Source organism: Papio anubis, chromosome 1 (assembly GCF_008728515.1).
Source record: "Papio anubis isolate 15944 chromosome 1, Panubis1.0, whole genome shotgun sequence".
NCBI classification, from domain to species: Eukaryota; Metazoa; Chordata; class Mammalia; order Primates; family Cercopithecidae; genus Papio; species Papio anubis.
In genome coordinates, this window is record NC_044976.1 from 141703838 (window position 1) to 141727146 (window position 23309).

General features: G+C 40.4%; 2 protein-coding genes across 7 annotated transcripts in view; one reads left to right on the forward strand and one right to left on the reverse strand.

Moving 5' to 3' along the window:
* Positions 1-4025, reverse strand: part of IARS2 (isoleucyl-tRNA synthetase 2, mitochondrial) — a 71262-nt gene extending 67237 nt beyond the window's left edge. The window contains exons 1-2 of the mRNA XM_021927079.2: positions 3644-4025; positions 1803-1925 (exon numbers count right to left, since the gene is read on the reverse strand). Coding sequence (XP_021782771.2) covers positions 1803-1925; positions 3644-3910 — 390 coding nt within the window. The 5' untranslated portion in view covers positions 3911-4025. The remainder of the gene's footprint in view (positions 1-1802; positions 1926-3643) is intronic.
* Positions 4026-7102: 3077 nt separating this feature from the next.
* The window catches only part of BPNT1 (3'(2'), 5'-bisphosphate nucleotidase 1), a 30148-nt gene continuing 13941 nt past the window's right edge, over positions 7103-23309 (forward strand). The window contains exons 1-5 of one of the 6 annotated variants that reach the window (XM_031655606.1): positions 7144-7315; positions 9093-9157; positions 14771-14898; positions 22025-22129; positions 23131-23238. In XM_031655606.1, coding sequence (XP_031511466.1) covers positions 14779-14898; positions 22025-22129; positions 23131-23238 — 333 coding nt within the window. In that variant the 5' untranslated portion in view covers positions 7144-7315; positions 9093-9157; positions 14771-14778. Of the gene's footprint in view, positions 7316-9092; positions 9158-14770; positions 14899-22024; positions 22130-23130; positions 23239-23309 lie in introns of all 6 variants that reach the window. The other 5 variants (XM_031655607.1, XM_031655608.1, XM_031655611.1 and 2 more) reach the window with 5 other exon arrangements.

The window sequence follows — 23309 nt, forward strand, 5'->3', positions numbered from 1 at the left end:
CATACAACCCAGGAACTGCAATCTTGGGCATTTATCCCAGAGAAATGAAAATTCACAGCCAGGCACAATGGCTCACACTTGTAATCCCAGCACTTTGGGAGGCCGAAGCAGGTGAACTGCTTGAGTCCAGGAGTTCAAGACCCACCTGAGCAACATGGCAAAACACTATCTCTACAAAAAATATAAAAATTAGCCAGGCATGGTGGCCTACACCTGTGATCTCAGCTACTTGGGAGGCTGAGATGAGAGGATTGCTTGAGCCCAGGTGGTTGAGGCTGCAGTGAGCTGTGATTGCGTCACTGCATTCCAGCCTGGGTGAGAGAAAGAGCCTGTTTCACAAAAAAAAAAAAAAAAAAAATTACATTCACATAAAACCTGTACATGAATGTTTTTAGCACCTTTATTCATAATAGCCAGAAACTGTAAACAACCCAGTTGTACTTCAACAGGTTCATGGGTAAACAAACAGTGATACATCCACACCATAGAATACCACTCAGCAATGAAAAAATAAAACTACTAAAAAGCTTGGATGACTCTCAAGGGATTCATGCTGAGTGAAAAAAAGTCAACCCCAAAAGGTTATAAACAATGTTTTCATTTGCATAGTATTCTTGAAATAACAAAAATATAGAAATGGAGAATATATTCGTGGTTGAAAGGAATTCAATGGAGGGTGCAACAAAAGGAAGATGACTTGGCTATAAAAGGGCAACATGAGGGATTCATATAGTAAAGTTCAGCATCTTAACTGTATCAATGTTAATACCCTAGTTGTAATATACTATAGTTTTGCAAGATGTCATCATTGGGGAAAACTGAGTAAGATGTACAAGATATCTGTATTCTTAAAATTTCATTTAAATCTACAGCTCAAATATCAAGTTTAACAAAAATAAAATTTTAATGAAATTGATATCAAATAGCATGTACCAAAATAAAATCAAGCACGTCAGTTTTGTCCACTGAAAGAAGTAAATGCTTATTTTTACCATCTGATATAATATGTCTAAAAATTTGAAAGTGAACTATAAAGCAGTAGAGCATAGTTTGGCTTCTGTGGAAGTCACTAATACTGAGAAATATGCAAGACGTATAACATGTCTCAAATGTTTCAGAAGTTTTCAATATAATTTATGGCATAACATGCAATGTATATCACAATATATAGTAATACTACTCTAATAGCAGTTTGTGTTTTTTTTTTGTTTTTACTTTGAGACAGTCTCGCTCTGTCACCCAGGCTGCAGTGCAGTGGCATGAACTCAGCTCACTACAATTTCCATTCCCCCACCCCGGGGTTCAAATGATTCTCCTGCCTTAGCCTCCTAAGTAGCTGGGATTACACGCATGCACAACCACACCCAGCTAATTTTTGTACTTTTAGTAGAGACAGGGTTTTGCCATGTTGGCCAGGCTGGTCTCGAACTCCTGACATCAAGTGATCTACCCACCTCAGCCTTCCAAAGTGCTGGGATTACAGGCGTAAGCCACTGCGCCTGGTCTCTAATAGCACTATTGACCCATTCAGTGACCAAATTCCTGGAATCTAGAACAATGTCTCGCACAATAATTATGTACTGAATAAGATGATGCTTACTAATATAACATCAAGCTCAAAGCAAATACCACCAATGCTTTTTTCATGCAGTACTAAAATGGTATACTGCTTTCTATGAAAATGTTTTAGTTTTATGTGCAAATGTAAATTTACATAATTATCATATAATTAAAATATACTTTTATAAAAAGCATTTACATAAACACTTTCTTTCAAGTGTCATAACCTAAATTATAGTTACCTTATTTAAAGCATGTCCAACATGAGGGTCACCATTTGCATAAGGAGGTCCATCATGAAGGCAAAATTCTGTCTTTACTTTTCTTTCTCTTTGCCATGAATAAAGTTCTGAAAATCCACATTTCTGTTTAAAAAGAACAACGATATCTAAACATCATATAAATACATACTGCTGAGTCTAACCATAAATAACAGCCAACACTTGCTTATTTCCATTCCAATCCATTCCATTCCAATCTACTCAACTTTGAAACACAAGGTGAGGTTTCTGAAATGCGTGTCTAAGTACACATCTCTTAAAATCTTTCAGTAGTTTCCCCATACACCTCAGATTGAAGTCTAAACTCTACATGATATGCAGGACCCCACAAAGGTTTAGTTCCACTAAGTTCTCGGGCATTCTCTCATCACTCCCCAGGCTTCACTCCTCAACCCCGCCATGTTGAAGGACCTGCAGATTCCCGACACACATATTCTTGCTATTCTTTGGCTGCAATGCTCGCCATTCCCCAAATCTGGGAACAACGTGCATGGCAGTCTCACTTCCCTTCCCTCACTTGCTGTGATCTTGGCCAAGTTACTGTGCACTTATGGGTCTGCTTTCTCATCTGAAAAAAAAAAAAAGTGTTAATATCCCTCGTACAGGGCTGGTGTGGAGATCAAACGAGAAAACATTTGAAACTGTCACTCTTTCTGGCATACAGAAGGTACTAAAAAGCCTTTAAAAAACTAGATGAACTCTTATAACTGTCAGAACATTTAGGCTAAGCATATTTACCTAACTAATATTCCAAGAATATCAGGGATTTTTAAAGACTAGAATTACAGAAACTAACAAGAGGAATCTCTGCCCTTAGAAAGTTCAGTCTAGGCTGGGCACAGTGGCTCACGCCTGTAATCCCAGCACTTTGGGAGGCCGAGGCGGGAGGATCACTTGAGGTCAGGAATTTGAGACCACTCTGGCCAACATGGTGAGACCCCATCTCTACTAAAAATATAAAAATTAGCCGGGAGTGGTGGTGCGCACCTGTAATCCCAGTGACTCGGGAGGCTAAGGCAGGAGAATCGCTTGAACCCGGGAGGCGGGGGTTGTAGTGAGCCGAGATCGCGCCATTGCACTCTGGCCTGGGCGAGAGAGCAAGACTCTGTCTCCGGAAAAAAAAAAGCTCAGTCTAAAACAGGAGACAGACACATACAGACACATAGTCTATAAAGGGGACTCAGCAGAGGAAGTACTGCTACTATATATTTCAAACGAGTCATAATTCCAACTAGAGATCTAAAAGATCCAAAAAGTGGGCTTCAACTTCCCCTTCATTCATCATAATTGAGGTTTTTAAGGTTTTTTTTAAGGATGGGGGCGGTGAGGCTGTCCAGCCAATATGGTCTCGAACTCTTGGCTCAAGAGATTCTCCTGCCTTGGCCTTTCAAAGTGCTGGGATTACAGGCGTGAGCTACCGCGCCCAGCCTGGGTTTTTATTTACATGTGGACACGTGAATTTGCTTTTTACAAGGCACTGGAAAAGTGCCCTAAGTCGATCTTTTTTGCCTACGACAGAAATGGGGCATACGTGCGATACATGCTGGTATCTGGGCATCACTAGTGACCCCTTAATTTCCCGCTCCGGAACCTGCTACAAAGGAGGGATTCATCTAGAGATTTCTTCACTTAGGTTTTCAGCCCACAAAATCTGTGCGAAGCAGATGAATGCCGTCGATCTGGTCACACCCCCGCCCACCCGCACCCGCGTGGAGCACAGAGGTGTGGCTCCTGCCGAGCGCCCTGTGCCCGCGGCCGGATCGGGTCTCTCCGGAGGCCCTGCGCCGAGGCGGGGCCCGTACCTGCTGGATCTCCAGCTCCTTGTCCGGCTGCTGGCGGCCCAGCAGCTTCATGGGGAAGCTGGTCTGCGGCAGCAGCACCGTGTCCCGGTATCTGCCAGTATTCGAGTTCGGCTGGTGGTTACTGGCCCCGGAGACCGACCGCACCAGAAGTCTCTTCGTCGCCCCTTGCCATCCAGGGCTGCAGGGAAGGCGGGGAGTCCCCCACAAACTTCGGGCAGTGGCCAGGGCGGCCGCCTCCGGCCCGCGAGGGCGCAGCCCCCAACGCATTGTCTGGCAACCCCTGAGCGCGGGGTCCTCTGCTCCCGCCCCAGCTCAAAGGGGCAGGACCCCAGGAAACCTAGGAGAGCCGAATAAGAGGGCGCACGCGCCCGGGGAACGGAAGAGGAGGGAAGGGAGCTGCGGGGAGGGGCGGAGCGGCGGGGAGGGGCGGGGCGGCGGACACCGCCTTCCCGAAGTCCGCGGAGACTGAGCCACCTCCGGGTCCTCCTTGCAGCCGCCGAGGGGCGGGCTCAGATTCACGGGGGCGGGGAAAGGTGGGGCTCATAGTCCAATCACTGTGCCCTGCTTTTTAAAAATATATATATTTTTAATTTAACACAACAGAGCTGTGATTGTATCACTTTAACATGTAGCCAATAAAAAGTAAGATATTTTACATATTCTCTTATACGAAGCCTTTGAAATTTGACATGTACTTTGCACATACTGCACATCTCAATCTGGACTAAACTCATGGCAAGGCCTCAACAGGCACACTTGGGTAATGACTACCATTGCGGGCAGCACAAAGTTCAGTGAAAATATTGTAAAATAATAAAATTTCAGCAAATCGAGTTTTAAAGATCTAATTGGCTATCATTAGATATTCCTAAACCTTTCTACAAAATAGAAAGGATCTCTGATGAGCTGAGGGGACAGGGTGAGGTTTATACGCAGAAAAGGTTGAAGAAAGCAGAAACAGGGAAGGAAAAGCAGACGCCATTTGGCTTAATGGATTTGGCTATCATCTCTCCTGATTTCCTGGAACGCAGACCTTACAAGCAAATAGACTAGTGCAGGAGCTCAGTCCAAATCAATGACTTCCCATAAATTTTAACAATATTATAAAACAATCTAACCTTTTTTTTAAGATTCCCTAAATCCCTGTTATATCCCACTCATAGAATAGTTTGGTATGTATAGCAACTTCTGCTCCTGTTTCTGACAGATTCTGCTCTATTTGGTTGTCCAATTCATAGTAGTTCACAACTGTTACCATTTCATTGTAGAGTATACATCTTGGAAATAGTCTTCCTAATCATAAAACACAACATCCAGAACATTTAGTTCACATAAATAAGAGGGACAGATTTTCTACAAATATGAAAATATGTATAGACCAAAAAAAGATACCAGAAAGTGAGAAACCAAGTGACAAATAGAAAGCACTCAAACAATATCAGCCTTTCACCAGGCAATGACTCCAGCTCTGTACCTGAATTAACTCATTTAATCTTCAAGACCAGATGAGATGAAGACACAGCATACCAAAAAACCATGTGCGATAGGAACTATGAGTATTTTCATTTCATAGATACGGAAACTAAGGCACATACAGTTATGTAACTTGCTCAAGATGATACAACTAAGTAGCACAGCTGGAATTCAAACCCAGACAGTTAGATTCCAGTGTGTGTGCATAGCCACCATCTTATGTTGCCTTCCCTACACTATACTGTGGAAGAAAGTATTTGCTACACATTAAAAAATAATAATATGCAAAATGCATAAAGAGCTGCTACAGATCAAAAAGATAAACGTAAACAACCCAATTAAAAAAAAAAAAAGAATAAAAGAAGCTGGACACAGTAGCTCATGCCTATAATCCCAGCACTTTGGGAGTTTGAAGTGGAAATATCACTTGAGCCCAGGAGTTTGAGACAACCCTGGGCAACATAGGGAGACCCCTGTCTCTAAAATAATTTTTAAAATTAGCTGGATGTGGTGGCATGTGCTTGTGGTCCCAGCTGCTTGAGAGGCTGTGGTGAAAGGAACGCTTTAGCCCAGGAGGTCAAGGTTGCAAGTGGACCATGATTGCACCACTGCATTCCTGCCTGGGCAACACAGTGAGAGCCTGTCTCAAAAAAAATAAATAAATAAAACCATATATATATGGTTAAAGTGATATAATTTAAGTTATGTATATTTTGCCACTTCCCAAAAAGTGTCTACTTAACTCACAGAGTTACTGTGAACATCAAATGAAGAAGTAAAAGCCTTTTTAGGCTAGGTGCGGTGGCTCACACCTGTAATCCCAGCACTTTGGGAGGTCGAGGTGAGCGGATCACCTGGGGTCAGAAGTTCAAGACTAGCCTGGCCAATATGATGAAACCCCGTCTCTACTTAAAAAACAAACAAACAAACAAAATTAGTCCGGTGTGGTGGCGCGCTTGTGGTCCTAGCTACTTGGGAGGCTAAGGCGGAAGGATCGCTTGAACCCAGGAAGCGGAGGTTGTAGTGAGCCTAAACTGTGCCACCGCACTCCAGCCTGGGCGACAGAGTGAGACACTGCCCCCTCCCCCAACCACGCCCCCCAAAAAGATCCCATCTGTACAAAAAAAACTTTTAATTAGCCGGGTGTGGTGGCGCGCACCTGTACCGGTAGTCCCAGCTACACGGGAGGCTGAGGCGGGAGGATGGCTTGAGCCTAGAATTGGGAAGGCAGCAGTGAGCCGTAATCGACTCTGGGCGATAGAGCAAGCTATCTGTCTCTTAAATATATATATGTTTATTTTATTTATTTTTATATACTTTATATATATTAATATTTTATATATATTTATGTATATATAAATACACACACATATATATTTTTAAGAGACAGATAGCTTGCTGTGTCGCCCAGAGTCGATAACGGCTCACTGCTGCCTTCCCAAAATACACATATATGTGTATATATACACATATGTATAAAATGTATATATATTTATATATATATAAATATATGTGTATATATACATACACACACACATATATGTGTATATATACACACATACATATGCAAGCATCTTTAACACAATTCTGATAAAGTTGCTTTGTTGTTGTGTGGGGTTTGGGAGGTGGAGGTGTGTGTGGTGGACCTGCTGAAGCCTGTCCACGGACCGCTACGGGTTCTAAGTTAAATAGCCGCAGAGCGATATCACTAATCCAATGAACATTTTAAAACAGTGAACTCTACAAAGTGGGCTGGAAGACAGGTGAAATCAAAACCATTTTTTTTTTCAACACACTGTTGCTGCCTTAATGTTTTATTTCCTGCTTCTTGTTTTCTTTTCTTTCTTTTTTTTTTTTTTTTTTTTTTTTTTGAGCCAATCTTTGAAAGTTGGAACACCTTTCCCTTTTATTTAATACAATAGGTGACTCGCACCTACGGAGAGCTTGGAGAAAACACGGACAAGTGGTATTTTTCCCGCGGATCAGGAGTCTAAAGACGCAGTGTTAAATCGCTGTTGTGCGCTTGCGCGGAGTTTCCCGCATGCTCACTAGCTGAGGTAGGGCTGCCATCCATCTCGAAAGATTTACTGACAGTGCCAAAGCTCGGTACTGGACACGACGAGGGACCTGGGTTTACGATAACGCGCTTTTGCTGCTCCTGAAGTGTGTTTGGTCCAACGTTGTTCCAGGTTTGTCACCGTAAGTTTCTCTCCTGCCGGTCAGGGCAAGAGCCAGGTAGATAGGATTTATGTTAAATAAAATAAAATAAAATAAAAAAGGTTTATGTGAATCAGATTGCTTCTCCAGATATTCTGATTTCGGACTTGGACTCTTGAGTGTCAATATTTTAATTGTTTATCTGTGCTTTTATCTTCGTGATCTGGAAGGTTTTTATAGCCATATATTGTAGAAATAACAAGATAAACCTAGATATTGAGTTCGTTGATGCACCCAAATTTAGAAACTGCTTGGCACCTAAAAGTAAATTTATTTAAATAGCAAATATTCGTCCAACTGCCATTTCTACATATTTGTAGGTTTGCGTGATTTATTTGGATTTCTCTGGAAATATAATTGCTGGTTCAAAAGATATGTATGTTATACTTTATTAAGGTTCTCAAAGCTCTCCTAAGAGGGTTCACTACTTTGCCAACAATGCTCAGATACATGTTCCTTCACACCCTTGCAAACTGGACAAAGGACAAACTCTTTCTTTCTTTTCTTTTCTTTTCTTTTCTTTTCTTTTCTTTCTTTTTCTCTGCTTCTGCTGCTTCTTCTTCCCTCTTTCTTCTTCTCCCTTCTTCTTCCTCCTTCTTCCTTCTTCCTCTTTCTTTCTTCTTCTTCTCCTCTCCTTTTTTTTTTTTTTTTTTTTCCAGACAGGGTCTTGCTCTGTAGCCCAGACTGGAGTACAGTGGTGCCATTATGTCTCACTGCAACCTCGACCTCCCAGGGTCTGGTGATTCTCCCACCTCAGCCTCCCGAGTAGCTGGAACTACAGGCCTGACTGAAAAAATTAGGCGTGGTGATGCGTGCCTATAGTGCCAGCTCTCAGGTGTATGAGGCAGGAGAATCGCTTGAACTCTAGGGGGTGAAAGTGAGCGGAGATCAGCCACTGCACTCCAGCCTGGGCTACAGAGCAAGACTACATACCAAAAAAAAAAAAAGTATTTAAAAGTTTAGCAACTGCCCTGCCATTTATGCAAAATTAAATTTCCCCCATGATTTGAAACACTACCTTTAGTGTGTTCGGTTCTATTTCTGCAATTTATTTCCTTAATTTGTCTCACTAGCCAAACGTTTATATCATATTTTGATTAAATCATACTTTATCATATTTTGATAATTGATAAGGGGAGTACCTCTGTTCATTGTTCTTCTTCCAGAATTTACTCCATTATGCTTACATTTTTATTTTTTCAGATGACCCTTGAACATTATCATCAGGCCAAGTTCCAAAGTATAAATAATTTTAGTATTTTGATCTGGAACTCATCATTTTTAGATCCTAATCCTCGTATGATCACAATCTGTATATGAGAAGAAACTAATGTTTGATTCCTATTGTTTTTCCATCCTTCTGAACTAGCCCTTTGGCAGTTGTAAAGATTTCTCAAATGGATAGGTGTTAGGTCGATGGCCTTAAGTGCTATACAGCTTTTTTTCTTGTCTACTCCAAGCCTCAGGCCCAGAATGTTATGAAGAAAAGCCTGTACTACACTCTGAGGGTCATGTTGATTATCATTTTGTATTCTCAAGGTCAGAATACTGTTGGAGAAACCACATGAACTCTTTACCCTTAACACTGCCCTAATGTCCCTCCCTGCAAAATAACCAAAATAAGGACAATCATAATAATTGTTAGCCAGTATATTTGGTGTTTACCTTGTGCCAGGGACAAGTGTTTTCTTTACATGTGTTACTAATTTAATAAGTACAACAGCCCTATACTATAAGTACTATTGTCTCTATTTTACAGATTGAGGTACAGAAAATTTAAGTGGTTTTCTCAAAGTCCACAGCTGAGCCAGGATTTGAACACAGGTAATTGGCTCCAGAGCCTGTGCCCTTAACCACTATCCTGTTTTAGATTAGGCTTTCGGAAAGACACCTTCACAAGAGTGTTTAAAACACTTAAAGGCCCAAAGATGTAAAACTGGTAGAGAAGGAAGTACAATGGTGTTATTTGAACTGCTTTAAGAAAGTTAACTTGCCTGTAGCTAGTTTAGGCCTTGCTCTTGATCTACCTGTATCATCAAAAGGTAAATCTTATTATAGTATAGGAGGGGGCATAATTAAAAAGGCTAAAAGGGACCTCTTGTATAGATTTTGTGCTTTGATAATTTGACTATTTATTTTTTCTTTTTTTTTTAACCAAGAACCAAAATTGTATTCATCTGTTTAAAAAATACGTAAGAAAACGATTAAGGCTAGGGCATAGTACTATTTCATTACTAATTCAGTTTGGACCAGAGAAGTACTTCAAAGAAGAATGGTAAAATATTTTCCTATTTGCCAATTAAAAGCGATTTGTGGAATCTCTTTATAAATCATTGTGTGCTTTACATCAACATTATTTTTCCCATTTTTATTTTCTTCTATTATTTTTCCCATTCTTATATTTTATAAGCTGATGTTAGCTTTAATTGGTGGTTATTATATATAATATCATTTTGTGATGAAATTAGTAGACAGACAATGCCTGAAAGTTTTTCCTTGGAAGAAAACACCATGGACTTGGCAAATACAAGGGTAAGTAGTTGAGTCATTTATGGAGCCTGATAAGGCTCAAATGGTTGCTTAACTGGTTCAAAGGTAAATGATATCTATGAAAAGTTATAACAACACCCTACAGTGAGGGAAGGTGATCATCCTATTACAAAAGAATTCTTACATAACATGGGAATTGAAGGAGCATATGAACACATAATTAAAATATGGTCAAGACATCTGGGTAGAACAAAACAGTTGCACAAAGACCACATTTCTGGTGCAGAATAAATCAGATATATGCCTGGATATGGATATAAAGGAATAGAAATAAGAGCGACAAAGTATTTACTAAATTATTTGTTTTCTTTTCTTTTTCTTTTTTTTTTCTTTTTTTTTTTTTTTGAGACAAAGTCTCTCTCTGTCGCCCAGGCTGGAGTGCGGTGGCGCGATCTCGGCTCACTGCAACCTCCACCTCCCAGATTCACGCCATTCTCCTGCCTCAGGCTCTGGAGTAGCTGGGACTACAGGTGCCCACCACTATGCCCAGCTAATTTTTTGTATTTTTAGTAGAGACCGGGTTTCACTGTGTTAGCCATGATGGTCTCAATCTCTTGACCTCGTGATCTGCCGGCCTCCCAAAGTGCTGGGATTACAGGTGTGAGCCACCGCACCCAGCCCCATTTCTCTGTTTTCTATCTGAAGTGCTCCTGAATTAGTAGTAATTGTAACTGGTTTATTCCACATGTAACTCCTAGTATGCCAAGAAAATTAATCTAGCCTGATTATGGTATCATAAAACAAACACTTTATATAGAGTCATCCCTCAGTATGTGAGGGAGGTTGATTCCCTGAGAATCAACTGAGAACCCCTGGGAATATTGAAATCTGCACATACTCAAGTCCCACAGTTGACCGTCCAAAACACTCATAGATGAAAACTCAGTTTTAACAGATCATAGACTCTCTTGAAAATAAAATAAAAATATATTTTAAAAAGTCAGCCTTTCCTGTCTACAGGTTTTACATACCTTTTCTGTCCGCATTTGGTTGGAAAAAATCCACAAAGTGAACCGGTTCAGTTCGAGCCCATGTTGTTCAAGTGTCAGCTGCAGTTAGAAACCCGTTATATTGGCTGAGCGTGGTGGCTCACTCACGCCTGTAATCCCAGCACTTTGGGAGGCTGAGGCAGGTGGATGACAAGGTCAGGAGATGAAGACCATCCTGGCTAACGTGGTGAAACCTCGTCTCTACTAAAAATACAAAAAATTACCCGGGCACGGTCGCAGGCGCTTGAAGTCCCGGCTACTCAGGAGGTTGAGGCAGGAGAATGGTGTGAACCTGGGAGGCAGAGTTTGCAGTGAGCTGAGATCGTGCCACTGCACTCTAGCCTGGGCAACAGAGCGAGACTCCGTTTCAAAAATGAAACCCTTTTCATTTTCATCTTAATTTCCAGATAGCTATTGGTCACAGTATGGTATTCATTACCTTACATAAATTTCTTTTTTTTTTTTTTGAGATGGAGTCTTGCTCTGTCACTCAGGCTGGAGTGCACTGGCACGGTCTTGGCTCACTGCAAGCTCCACCTTCTGGGTTCATGTGATTCTCCTGCCTCAGCCTCCTGAGTATCTGGGATTACAGGTGTGTGCCACTACGCCCGGCTAATTTTTGTATTTTTAGTAGACACAGGGTTTCGCCATGTTGGTCAGGCTGGTCTCGAACTCCTGACCTCGTGATCCACCCGCCTCGGCCTCCCAAAGTGCTGGGATTACAGGCGTGAGCCACCGTGCCCAGCCATAAATTTCAATTCCATCTTCCTTCTGAAGAGTTTCAAACACTTCACTTATTGTTTCAGTTAGGTTCATAATTCCTGTCAATAGAATGTGGATGGTAGAAACAAGATGTAAAGAAGGCTGGGTACAGTGCCTTACACCTGTAATCCCAGGATTTTGGGAGGCTGAGGCAGGCGGATCTCCTGAGGTCAGGAGTTCAAGACCAGCCTGGCCAACATGGTGAATCCCCGTCTCTACTAACAATACAAAAATTAGCCGGGCATGGTGTCAGCTGCCTGTGATCTCAGCTACTCGGGAGGCTGAGGCGTGAGAATCACTTGAGCCCGGGAGGCAGAGATTGCAGTGAGCCAAGATTGCGCCACTGCACTCCAGCCTGGGTGATGGAGTGAGACTACATCTCAGAAAAAAAAAGAAAAAAGAAAAAAAATGTTAAAGGGGTTATAACGCACGTCAAATCAAATATTCAGTCAGAAATTTGTGGTAGAATAATGACTATTGCTGAATGGAGATTTATAATGTCCTTTATAGTCACAGGGCTAAGCGTGCTGGCTCAGGCATGTAATCCCAGCACTTTGGGAGGCCAAAGTGGGCAGAACACTTGAGCTCAAGAGTTCAAAACCAGCCTGGCCAACATGGTGAAACCCTGTCTTTACTAAAAATGCAAAAATTAGCCAACCATGGTAGCAGGCGCCTGTAATCCCAGCTACTCAGGAGGCTGAGGCAGGAGAATCGCTTGAACCCAGGAGGCAGTTTGCAGTGAGCTGAGATTGCACCACTATACTCCAGCCTGGGCAACAGAGTGAGACTCCATCTCAAAAAAAAGAAATTAAAAAAAAACTATATATAAATAGAGACACACCATATATATATATAAAATAGTCCTTTTGTCTAGGGAACAATCATGTGTTCCCTTATTGCGATGAAATAATGTTGATTTCATTTAAAGATGGGAAGTTTTTGTCATAGGTTGATTCCCCATAAAACTGTAAGACAGAGATAAAGTGGAAGAGGTTTATTAGGGAGTGCTTTTGGGATCATTTGTGGGAGGGAAGGGGAGGAAGGGAAGAATATAGGAGAAGGCATCTTGGGCTGTGATGCAGTCTCAGCTAAGGCCTCAGTCGACCCCATAGGGTATTCTGGAAGCTGGATGGCCCTTCAGTGCTGGGGTGGCAGCCCACTTGGGGTAGGAAATGGCCTTTAAATCTCCCTATTGTGACATTCCAGATGAAGTGATCCTTCTCAGCAGATATACTCCCAGAGAAAGATGGCAGCTAAGGGCCTTCTGTTGAGAGCTGTCTCAGCAAGTGGGGAAATAAGCTCTTCAATCCTGAAGGGAATGTGGGTGGTACATCCAGAACAGTCACTAAAATTTCAGGATTTGAATTCATATTTTCTTTCTTTTTTTTTTTATTTGAGATGGAGTCTCGCTCTGTTACCCAGGCTAGGGTGCAATGGTGCGATCTCGGCTCACTGCAATCTCCGCCTCCCAGGTTCAAGCGATTCTCCTGCCTCAGCCTCCTGAGTAGCTGGGATTACAGGTGTGCGCCACCATGCCCGGCTAATTTTTGTGTTTTTAGTAGAGATGAGGTTTCACCATGTTGGTCAGGCTGATCTCGAACTCCTGACTTCAGGTGATCTGCCCACCTTGGCCTCCCAAAATGCTGGGATTACAGGTGTGAGCCACCGTGCCTGGCCAGAATTCATATTTTCAAAGGAATGTACAGGCCGGGCACAGTGGCTCACGCCTGTAATCTAAGCACTTGAGAGGCTGAGGCAGGTGGATCACGAGGTCAGGAGTTCAAGACCAGCCTGGCCAAGATGATGCAACCCTGTGTCCACTAAAAATACAAAAATTAGCCAAGTGTGGTGGAGGCCACCTGTAATCCCAGCTACTTGGGAGGCTGAGGCAGAAAACTGCTTGAACCCAGGAGGCAGAGGTTGCAGTGAGCCGAGATGGCGTCACTGCAATCCAGCCTGGGCAACAGAGCGAGACTCCGTCTCAAAAAAAAAAAAAAAAAGCAATGTGCTTAATTCTAAAGGCTGTTTTTTTCTATTTATTTTATTGGAGCTAGAGACTTCTCTGACACGCCTTACTTTTCCAGGTGATTGGTCTTCATTATAATTTGTTATGTTGCTTGTTCTCTTTATTTGGCTACTGACAAAGATGGAGGTAAATAATAGCGGAGAATATTCATTGATTTTCAGAAAATAATTGTAGTTATATGCAATCCCTCTGATGTGGTGAGGCTTTGTTTCCCCACCCAAATCTCATCTTAAATTGTAATCCCCATAATCCCCACTGTCAAGGGAGAGATCAGGTGGAGGTAATCGAATCATGGGGGCAGTTTTCCCCTATGCTGTTCTCGTGATAGTGAGTGAGTTCTCATGAGATCTAATGGTTTTTAAGGGTCTCTTCCCCCTTTGCTTGGCACTTCTTCCTGCCACCTTGTGAAGAAGGTGTCTTGCTTCCCCTTTGTCTTCTGCCAGGATTGTCAGTTTCCTTAGGCCTTCCCAGTCATGCTGAACTGTGAGTCAATTCAACCTCTTTCCTTTATATTAGGTTGGTGCAAAAGTAATTGTGGTTCTTGGCATTGGAAGTAATAAACTACCCAGTCTTGGGTCATTCTTTATAGCCGTATGAAAACAGACTAATACACCCTCCCTTTTTAATTACGCCCTACACACCTACATCCCTTATACTATTCATACCTCTTTTGGCACTTCCTAGTTTTATGCTATAGACATTAGGTTACATTATTTTATCTACAGCTCACCAAAATATTACCTCCTCAAACAAAAATCTTACATCTCATATTTTTAGCCTCCAAAGCACCTTCCACATACTTTGCACATTACCCACCACCTCATACACAAACTTTTTCACATGCTCAGCATCCTGGGCCAGTTTCTCCTATGCTTTGACATGCCTCATCTGCAGACAAACGTAAAAAATACAGAACTTATTGAGAGAGTTAATGCCCAAATGGAGTTTTTTCCAAGTCTCTTTTAGTAAATGTATATTAAAGAATTTACTCAGTTAATGGGAGCAATCCCAAGTTAGCGCTCAATTAATATGTGCTGAGTTGGATTTAAGTAAATAAAACCAGTAGTCGACTTTGAAACTAACAAAACATTTTTCTTGATCTCTTTTTAGAGTTTATCATGGCTTCCAGTAACACTGTGTTGATGCGGTTGGTAGCCTCAGCATATTCTATTGCTCAAAAGGCAGGAATGATAGTCAGACGTGTTATTGCTGAAGGAGACCTGGGTATCGTGGAAAAGGTACTCAAACTCTCATATCATTTCATACCAACTTCATTTTTGTTCTTGAGGTTGAGCTAAATGATGTAAAAATGTGGACAGACTTTATCAGTTAAAATAATTGATGGCTCCCTTAGGGAGACTACAAGACCCTTGTTCAAAAGGGTTCGATCTCTGCTTTGAAAATGACTCCAAAGCCGGGTATGGTGGCTCACGCCTGTAATCCCAGTACTTTGGGAGACCGAGGAAGGCGGATGACAAGATCAGGAGTTTGAGAGCAGCCTGGCTAAAATGGTGAAATCCCATCTCTACTAAAGATACAAAAAATTAGCCAGATGTGGTAGCGAGCACCTGTAATCCCAGCTACTTGGGAGGCTGAGGCAGGAGAATCGCTTGAACCCGGGAGGCAGAGGTTGCAGTGAGCCGAGATCGTGCCATTGCACTCCAGCCTGGGCAACAGAGCAAGACTCCGCCTCAAAAAAAAAAAAAGAAAAAGACTCCAGACTTTCTATATCCAAGATCTTTGTTTATATGTCTGAGTCTTCTGAACCATATCCATCCCCAAGGCATTGTAACCAGGCTTCAAATACTAGAGTAATCTATTACATGCAACGCCATGTAATCCTTAGTCAACATGTTCGGTAAAATCTGGCATTTACATAACTATTTGTTATAATCAAAGTGATACATATTTTTCTTCCTCATGGAAAAGAAACTCAAAACAAGGGTGTTTTTCCCAGTATAGTAATTACAAACTTAAATAGATTATCAGAAAGTTTATAGTCATAGTTAATTCTTAAAAGAAATACCACCATACTTGTGTTCCAGTTTAAAATACAATCTTCTGGCTGGGCATGGTGGCTCACGCCTGTAATCCCAGCACTTTGGGAGGCTGAGGCAGGTGGATCACGAAGTCAGGAGTTTGAGACCAGCCTGACCAACATGATGAAACCCCATCTCTACTAAAAATACAAAAATTAGTCGGGCATGGTGGTACACACCTATAATCACAGCTACTCAGGAGACTGAGGCAGGAGAATTACTTGAACCCGGGAGGCAGAGGTTGCAGTGAGCCGAGATCGCACTATTGCACTCCAGCCTGGGCAACAAAAGCGAGACTCCATCTCAAAAAATATGTGTGTGTATATATGTATACATATATACATACATATAATAAAGAATTTAAGGATTAAAAGTCAATATATGAAATACATTATCAGAAAGTTTATAGTGATAGTCAATTCTTAAAAGAAATACCACCGTACTTGTGTTCCAGTTTAAAATACAATGAAATCTTAATGGAATCTATTAAAAGTCAATATATGAAACCTTATGTGTAAAATTTGTAATGTGAGGTAATAACCAAATCCCAAGGAAGATTTGTGTGTGTGTATATATATATGTATGTGTATATATGTATGTGTATATATGTGTCTATATATTTCATATATTGACACATATATATATATACAAGTTTGTGTATATATATATACATACAAGTTTGTGTGTATATATATATATACAAGTTTGTATATCTTCCTTGGGATTTGCTACATATATATACACGTATATATATATACACACCTGTACTCACACTCTTGTGTATGTGTGTATATATATAGGGAAGATTTGTGTGTGTGTATATATATAGTATGTATATATATATATACACAAGGAAGATTTGTGTGTATATATATAGTGTGTGTATATTATATATATAAATCTTTCCATATATATACACACAAGGGTGTGAGTACAGGCATATATATGTGTGTGTATATATATGTATATATGTACCAAATCCCAAGGAAGATTGTGTGTGTATATATATACACACGTGTATATATATACGTATATATATACACACATGTAGATTTGTGTATATGTATATAATATATACGTGTGTAATTATTATATATTATATATATAATATATACACACGTATATATACACACACGTGTATATACATATACACAAATCTTCCTTGGGATTTGGTACATATATATACACATATATACATATACACACACACACACACATATATATATATACACAGAAATCTTCCTTGGAACTTGGTTATTACATCACATTACAAATTTCACACGTAAGTTTTCATATATTGACTTTTAATCCTTCAATTCTTTATTATAATCTTTTTTTTTTTTAAAGAGACAATGTCTCACTTTGTCGCCCAAGGCTAGAGTGCAGTGGCATAGTCCTACTGATAGCTTGTTGCAGCCTCAAGTTCTGGGCTCAAAGGACCCTGTTGGCTTAGCCTCCTGAGTAGCTAGGACTACAGGCAAGCGCCACGACACCCAGCTAATGTTTTTATTTTGTGGAGATGGAGTTTCAGTATATTGCCCAGGCTGGTCTCAAACTCTTGGCTTCAAGTGATCCACCCACCTCAGACTCCTAAGGTGCTGAGATTATGGGTGTGGGTACAGGTATGAGCCACTACACTTCACCTAAATCTTTCTTTATTATGGTCTTTGAGGAAAATTGTATTGTAATTTCTTCCAAGTGAGAACATTAATAGGATATGATTTATCATTAGCACTTTAGCGATTTAATATAGAGTGAGTTTTAGGTCCAACATTTAAGTCTCTAATCCATCTTGAATTAATTTTTGTATACGGAGTAAGGCAGGGATCCAGTTTCAGCTTTCTACTTATGGCTAGCCAGTTTTCCCAGCACCATTTATTAAATAGGGAATCCTTTCCCCATTTCTTGTTTTTGTCAGGTTTGTCAAACATCAGATGGTTGTAGATGTGTGGTATTATTTCTGAGGGGTCTGTTCTGTTCCGTTGGTCTATATCTCTGTTTTGGTACCAGTACCATGCTGTTTTGGTTACTGTAGCCTTGTAGTATAGTTTGAAGTCAGAGAGTGTGATGCCTCCAGCTTTGTTCTTTTGACTTAGGATTGTCTTGGCAATGTGGGCTCTTTTTGGTTCCATATGAACCCCCATCAAAAAGTGGGCAAAGGATACTAACAGACACTTCTCAAAAGAAGACATTTATGCAGCCAACAGACACATGAAAAAATGCTCATCATCACTAGCCATCAGAGAAATGCAAATCAAAACCACAGTGAGATACCATCTCACACCAGTTAGAATGGCAATCATTAAAAAGTCAGTACACAACAGGTGCTGGAGAGGATGTGGAGAAATAGGAACACTTTTAACACTGTTGGTGGGACTGTAAACTATTTCAACCATTGTAGAAGACAGTGTGACGATTCCTCAAGAATCTAGAACTAGAAATACCATTTGACCCAGCCATCCCATTACTGGGTATATACCCAAAGGATTATAAATCATGCTGCTGTAAAGACACATGCACACGTATGTTTATTGCGGCACTGTTCACAATAGCAAAGACTTGGAACCAACCCAAATGTCCATCAATGACAGACTGGATTAAGAAAATGTGGCACATATACACCATGGAATACTATGCAGCCATAAAAAAGGATGAGTTTGTGTCCTTTGTAGGTGCATGGATGCAGCTGGAAACCATCAGCAAACTATCGCAAGAACAGAAAACCAAACACCACATGTTCTCACTCATAGGTGGGAATTGAACAATGAGGTCACTTGGACACAGGAAGGGGAACTGTTGTGGGGTGGGAGGAGGGGGGAGGGATAGCATTAGGAGATATACCTAATGTAAATGACGAGTTAATGAGTGCAGCACACCAACATGGCACATGTATACATATGTAACAAACCTGCACATTGTGCACATGTACCCTAGAACATAAAGTATAATAATTAAAAAAAAGAAAAAAAGATGAAATGGAAAAATAAATAAAAAATAATAAAATAGATTGAGTTAAGTCACTCACTTATAAGTGATACATCTATCTAGCGTTGTTACCATAAGAAAAAGTGAGATATATGAATAAAAAACAACTTAGAAAAAAGTTGACATGAGTTCATTATAAAACATTCAACGTAATTGCTTTTAAAAAATAAACATAAAAATCAGCCTGGGCAACATAGCAAGACCCCGTCTGGCATGGTGGGACATGCTTGTAGTCCTAGCTACTTGGGAAGCTGAAGTGGGATAATTGCTTGAGCCCAGGAGTTTGAGGCTACAGTGATCTGTGATCCCACAACTGTACTCCAGCCTGGACAACAGAGTAAAACCCTGTCTCTAAAATAAATAAATAAATAATATTAAAAACAAACAAACAAAAACAAAAACTCATAAGAACAAATGAAATACATCTCATTTGCTTTTTTGATAGATTTATGGGCCTATTCATAGAGGAAATAGATAGAGGGTATCTTGATTTAAGCAAAAGATTTGTTATAGTCTGTCATTTTCTATTTAAGAAAATATTCAAGCTATTTTTAGTTATATAGATGACATCTCCCATCCTGAGCCACGGTTAGTTGTATTCATAACTGGATGAATAACATTATCCACAAATTTAAATTAATGAGTCATTTTCATCCTAGAAAAGGATCACCGCTGGCTGATCACAGGACTCTGCTCCTGACATTGTACTGTTCTCTTTAATTATTAAATAACATACAGTTTTTTAAAAAAACCTAATGTGTTATCTGAAGTGGAAGAAGATGATATAGAAAACATACTTATCAAATTTGCCAATAAGGTAAAGCTGAGCAGTCTAGTTAATACATTTTATCACAGAATAAGCATTCAAAATAGTTGCAACCTCTGAGAAAAGTGGACCAAATTCAACAGGATATTGTAACAGGAATAATATAAAGTGCTGTATTCATGTTCAAGTTATGTCAGATAAATCTGATTCAAATTTGTTTGAAAAAGAGACTTTAGTTGACCACAGACATGCTTGGTAATAATCAACAAAATAATACTGTTGCTTTCAGGGGGCTGCTAATCTTATTATTATTATTATTTTTATTTATTTATTTTTTTTTTAGATGGCGTTTCACTCTTGTTGCCCAGGCTGGAGTGCAATGGCGTGATCTCAGCTCACCGCAACCTCTGCCTTCCAGGTTCAAGCGATTCTCCTGCGTCAGCCTCCTGGATAGCTGGGATTTTACAGGCATGCGCCACCACGCCCAGTTAATTTTGTATTTTTAGTAGAGGCAGGATTTCTCCATGTTGGTCAGGCTGGTCTCGAACTCCTGACCTCGTGATCCGCCTGCCTCGGACTCCCAAAGTGCTGCGATTACAGGCATGAACCACTGCGTCTGGCCCCAATCTCATTTTTTACAAAGTTTTTTCTATTACGAAAAGTAGGAAATCGAGAAAAATGCCAAAAAGTAAACAAAAATCATCCATCATCCCACCATTGCCAATATTTTGAATTATTTCCTTTCAGATCCTTTTCCTTAACATCACTTATTTTCAGTTGATCTTATGTTGAGATTATATTAGACAAACAACTTTGAAACCCAGGTAGCTAAAAAGGAACAGAGATGTAGTGTGAAGTCAGGAAAAAAAGTAATATTCTCATTGTCTTCTGTACTGCTCAGGCATTTCTAGTACTTCAGAGGTCCAGAGCTATGTTGATAGAGTAGAAAATATTTATCTTAGAGAGGGAAAGAGAATTGCTTTCCTCAGATAGAGGAATGACTTTCAATATATATTTTTTTTCTCTAAAGCAGTGGTGTACAAACTTGATTGATATATAACTGATCTTCAAACTGAACAATTCTTTTGAGTAGGTTCATTCAAAAGATACTTATAGAGCACCTACTATATGCTAGACACAATTCTTTAAGGAATAAAATCCTTTTGTGGAGCTTACATTCTAGCAGAATAGTACTTTGCATTGAGATATATAGCAAATCTCAGTGAGGCATAAAGCAGTTTGCTTTTCATGATGACTCTTTATCTCGTTGCAAAGTATTGTTAAAATTCTACTAAGATGAGGCGGGGTGCAGTGGCTCACGCCTGTAATCCCAGCACTTTGGGAGGCCGAGGTGGGTGGATCACAAGGTCAGGAGTTTGAGACCAGCCTGGTGGCCAATATGGTGAAACCCTGTCTCTACTAAAAATACAAAAATTAGCCGGCCGTGGTGGGGGGCACCTGTAGTCCCAGCTACTCGGGAGGCTGAGACAGGAGAATTGCTTGAAGCCAAGGGACAAAGTTTGCAGTGAGCCAAGATCACGCCACTGCACTCCAGCCTGGGCGACAGAGTGAGACTCCATCTCAAAACAAACAAACAAATTCTACTAAGATGATATAATCTGTAAATCTACTTAACCAGGCATATATCAATTGCAACATATCATAATTCTCTGAAAGCAAACTAACAAAGGAGGTTGTGGTTGTCACTTGCAAAACTTTTCTCTTTCACTAGCATGATTATCTGACATAGTGATTGAGTGAGGGTACCACAGGTGAGCTATATGTTAAATATTACAGCAGTTCATATTAGTGTTTTTCAGATTTTCAGAAACAGAATTTCTTAGGCTGGGTGCAGTGACTCATGCCTGTAATCTCAGCATTTTGGGAGGTCAGGGCAGGCAGATCACAAGGTCAGGAGATCAAGACCATCCTGGCCAACTTGATGAAACCCCGTCTCTACTAAGATACAAAAAATTAGCCGGGCATGGTGGCAGGAGCCTACAGTCCCAGCTGCTCGGGAGGTAGGGGAATTGCTTGAACCTAGGAGGCAGAGATTGCAGTGAGCCAAGATCATGCCACTGTACTCCAGCCAGCGACAGAGCAAGACTCCGTCTCAAAAACAAAACAAAACAAAACAAAAACAAATAGGATTTCTTACTCTATACCTGTGAATCAACTTGAGGACCTGTTGAATTATTATGATTAGGATTAGTGTGGAAGTTATAGAAGGATCCAAGGAACACTTTTTCTAATAACTATTACCTTTGCCTTGAAAAGTGATACATTTCCTATCTCTGAACCTATTTAAGCAAAAGGTTGATGTCTAGAGATAAGGAATTTCTAAACTAGAGAAGAAAATGCTCTAGATTATTTAAAAGCTCCTTTCCAAACTTTAACCACTATTAATCCTTTGAGAAAAACCAAGGCAGGAAACTAGTTAACTCATTTGGTGTTAAGTTCTATGACTCTAAAAACTGACAGTGTAATCTAAATTATGTAGGCACTCATGCACAGGGAATCAGAGGACAACTTATTTCTCGTTAGCTCTGCTAAACTTTGCATTCTTTGTTATAGACCTGTGCCACAGACCTGCAGACCAAAGCTGACCGATTGGCACAGATGAGCATATGTTCTTCATTGGCCCGGAAATTCCCCAAACTCACAATTATAGGGGAAGAGGTAAGAGTCGTCAGAGACATTTTTTTAAAATCCCTGTTTACCAAGTGTACTTATAACTGATGCTTTAATGATTTATGTACCACTCTTATAATTTCAAGCATTATATTTATTGTTTTAAACACAAAAATAATTATAGTATTCCTTGGACTTGGGGGAAATATCTGATTTTAAGACATTTTGGTCTATTTCTAAGCCAGATGTCTTAATTATTGACCATAAAAGATATGGTTACTGTTATACCCAGCATACAAACTGTCAGATGGGCAGAGATCTAGAACTTTGGAATAAAATGGGTTTTGTTGTTGTTTGTTTTTAAACTTAGGCTTATTTGCGTACTTATCCAAAGACTATAACACTTTGAAAGTGAGGGAAGTAGGCCGGGCGCGGCGGCTCACGCCTGTAATTCCAGCACTTTGGGAGGCCAAGGCGGGCAGATCACGAGGTCAGGAGTTCAAGACCAGCCTGACCAACATGGTGAAACTGAATCCCATCTCTACTAAAAATACAAAAATTAGCCAGGCGTGGTGGTGAACACCTGTAATCTCAGCTACTCAGGAGGCTGAGGAAGGAGAACTGCTTGACCCCAGGAGGGGGAGGTTGCAGTGAGCCGAGATGGTGCCCCTGCACTCCAGCCTGGGCAATAGAGCAAGACTCCGTCTCAAAAAAAAAAAAGAAAGTGAGGAACTTGACATCTATTGTAATATAGGGGAACTATCTGCTGTCAGAGACACTTGTTTAAATGAGTGTATAATACTTAAAGAGTCTTTTATTTTTAAACTCTGTTCAAGATAATGACATTGCAACCATTTAGTCAATTTTGATGAGCCACATATGGTTGTTTTTGCAAATTTTTAAGGTTTGCTTTAAAAGTTCTAAATATAAATGGTAAACCAGAAGAACTAGCGAAAACTGTGATGCTGCATTTCTTCTGTTAATGAGACAAAGCATACTCTGTAAACGCTAAATGGCTTCAATAACCATTAGGGTTATCTCTGCTTTAGGATCTGCCTTCTGAGGAAGTGGATCAAGAGCTGATCGAAGACAGTCAGTGGGAGGAAATACTGAAGCAACCATGCCCATCGCAGTACAGTTCTATTAAAGAAGAAGATGTATGATCCCTATTTATACTCAACTCTCTATTAACCTGGTCTTTTTGCCATAGTAAAGAAATACAATTTGC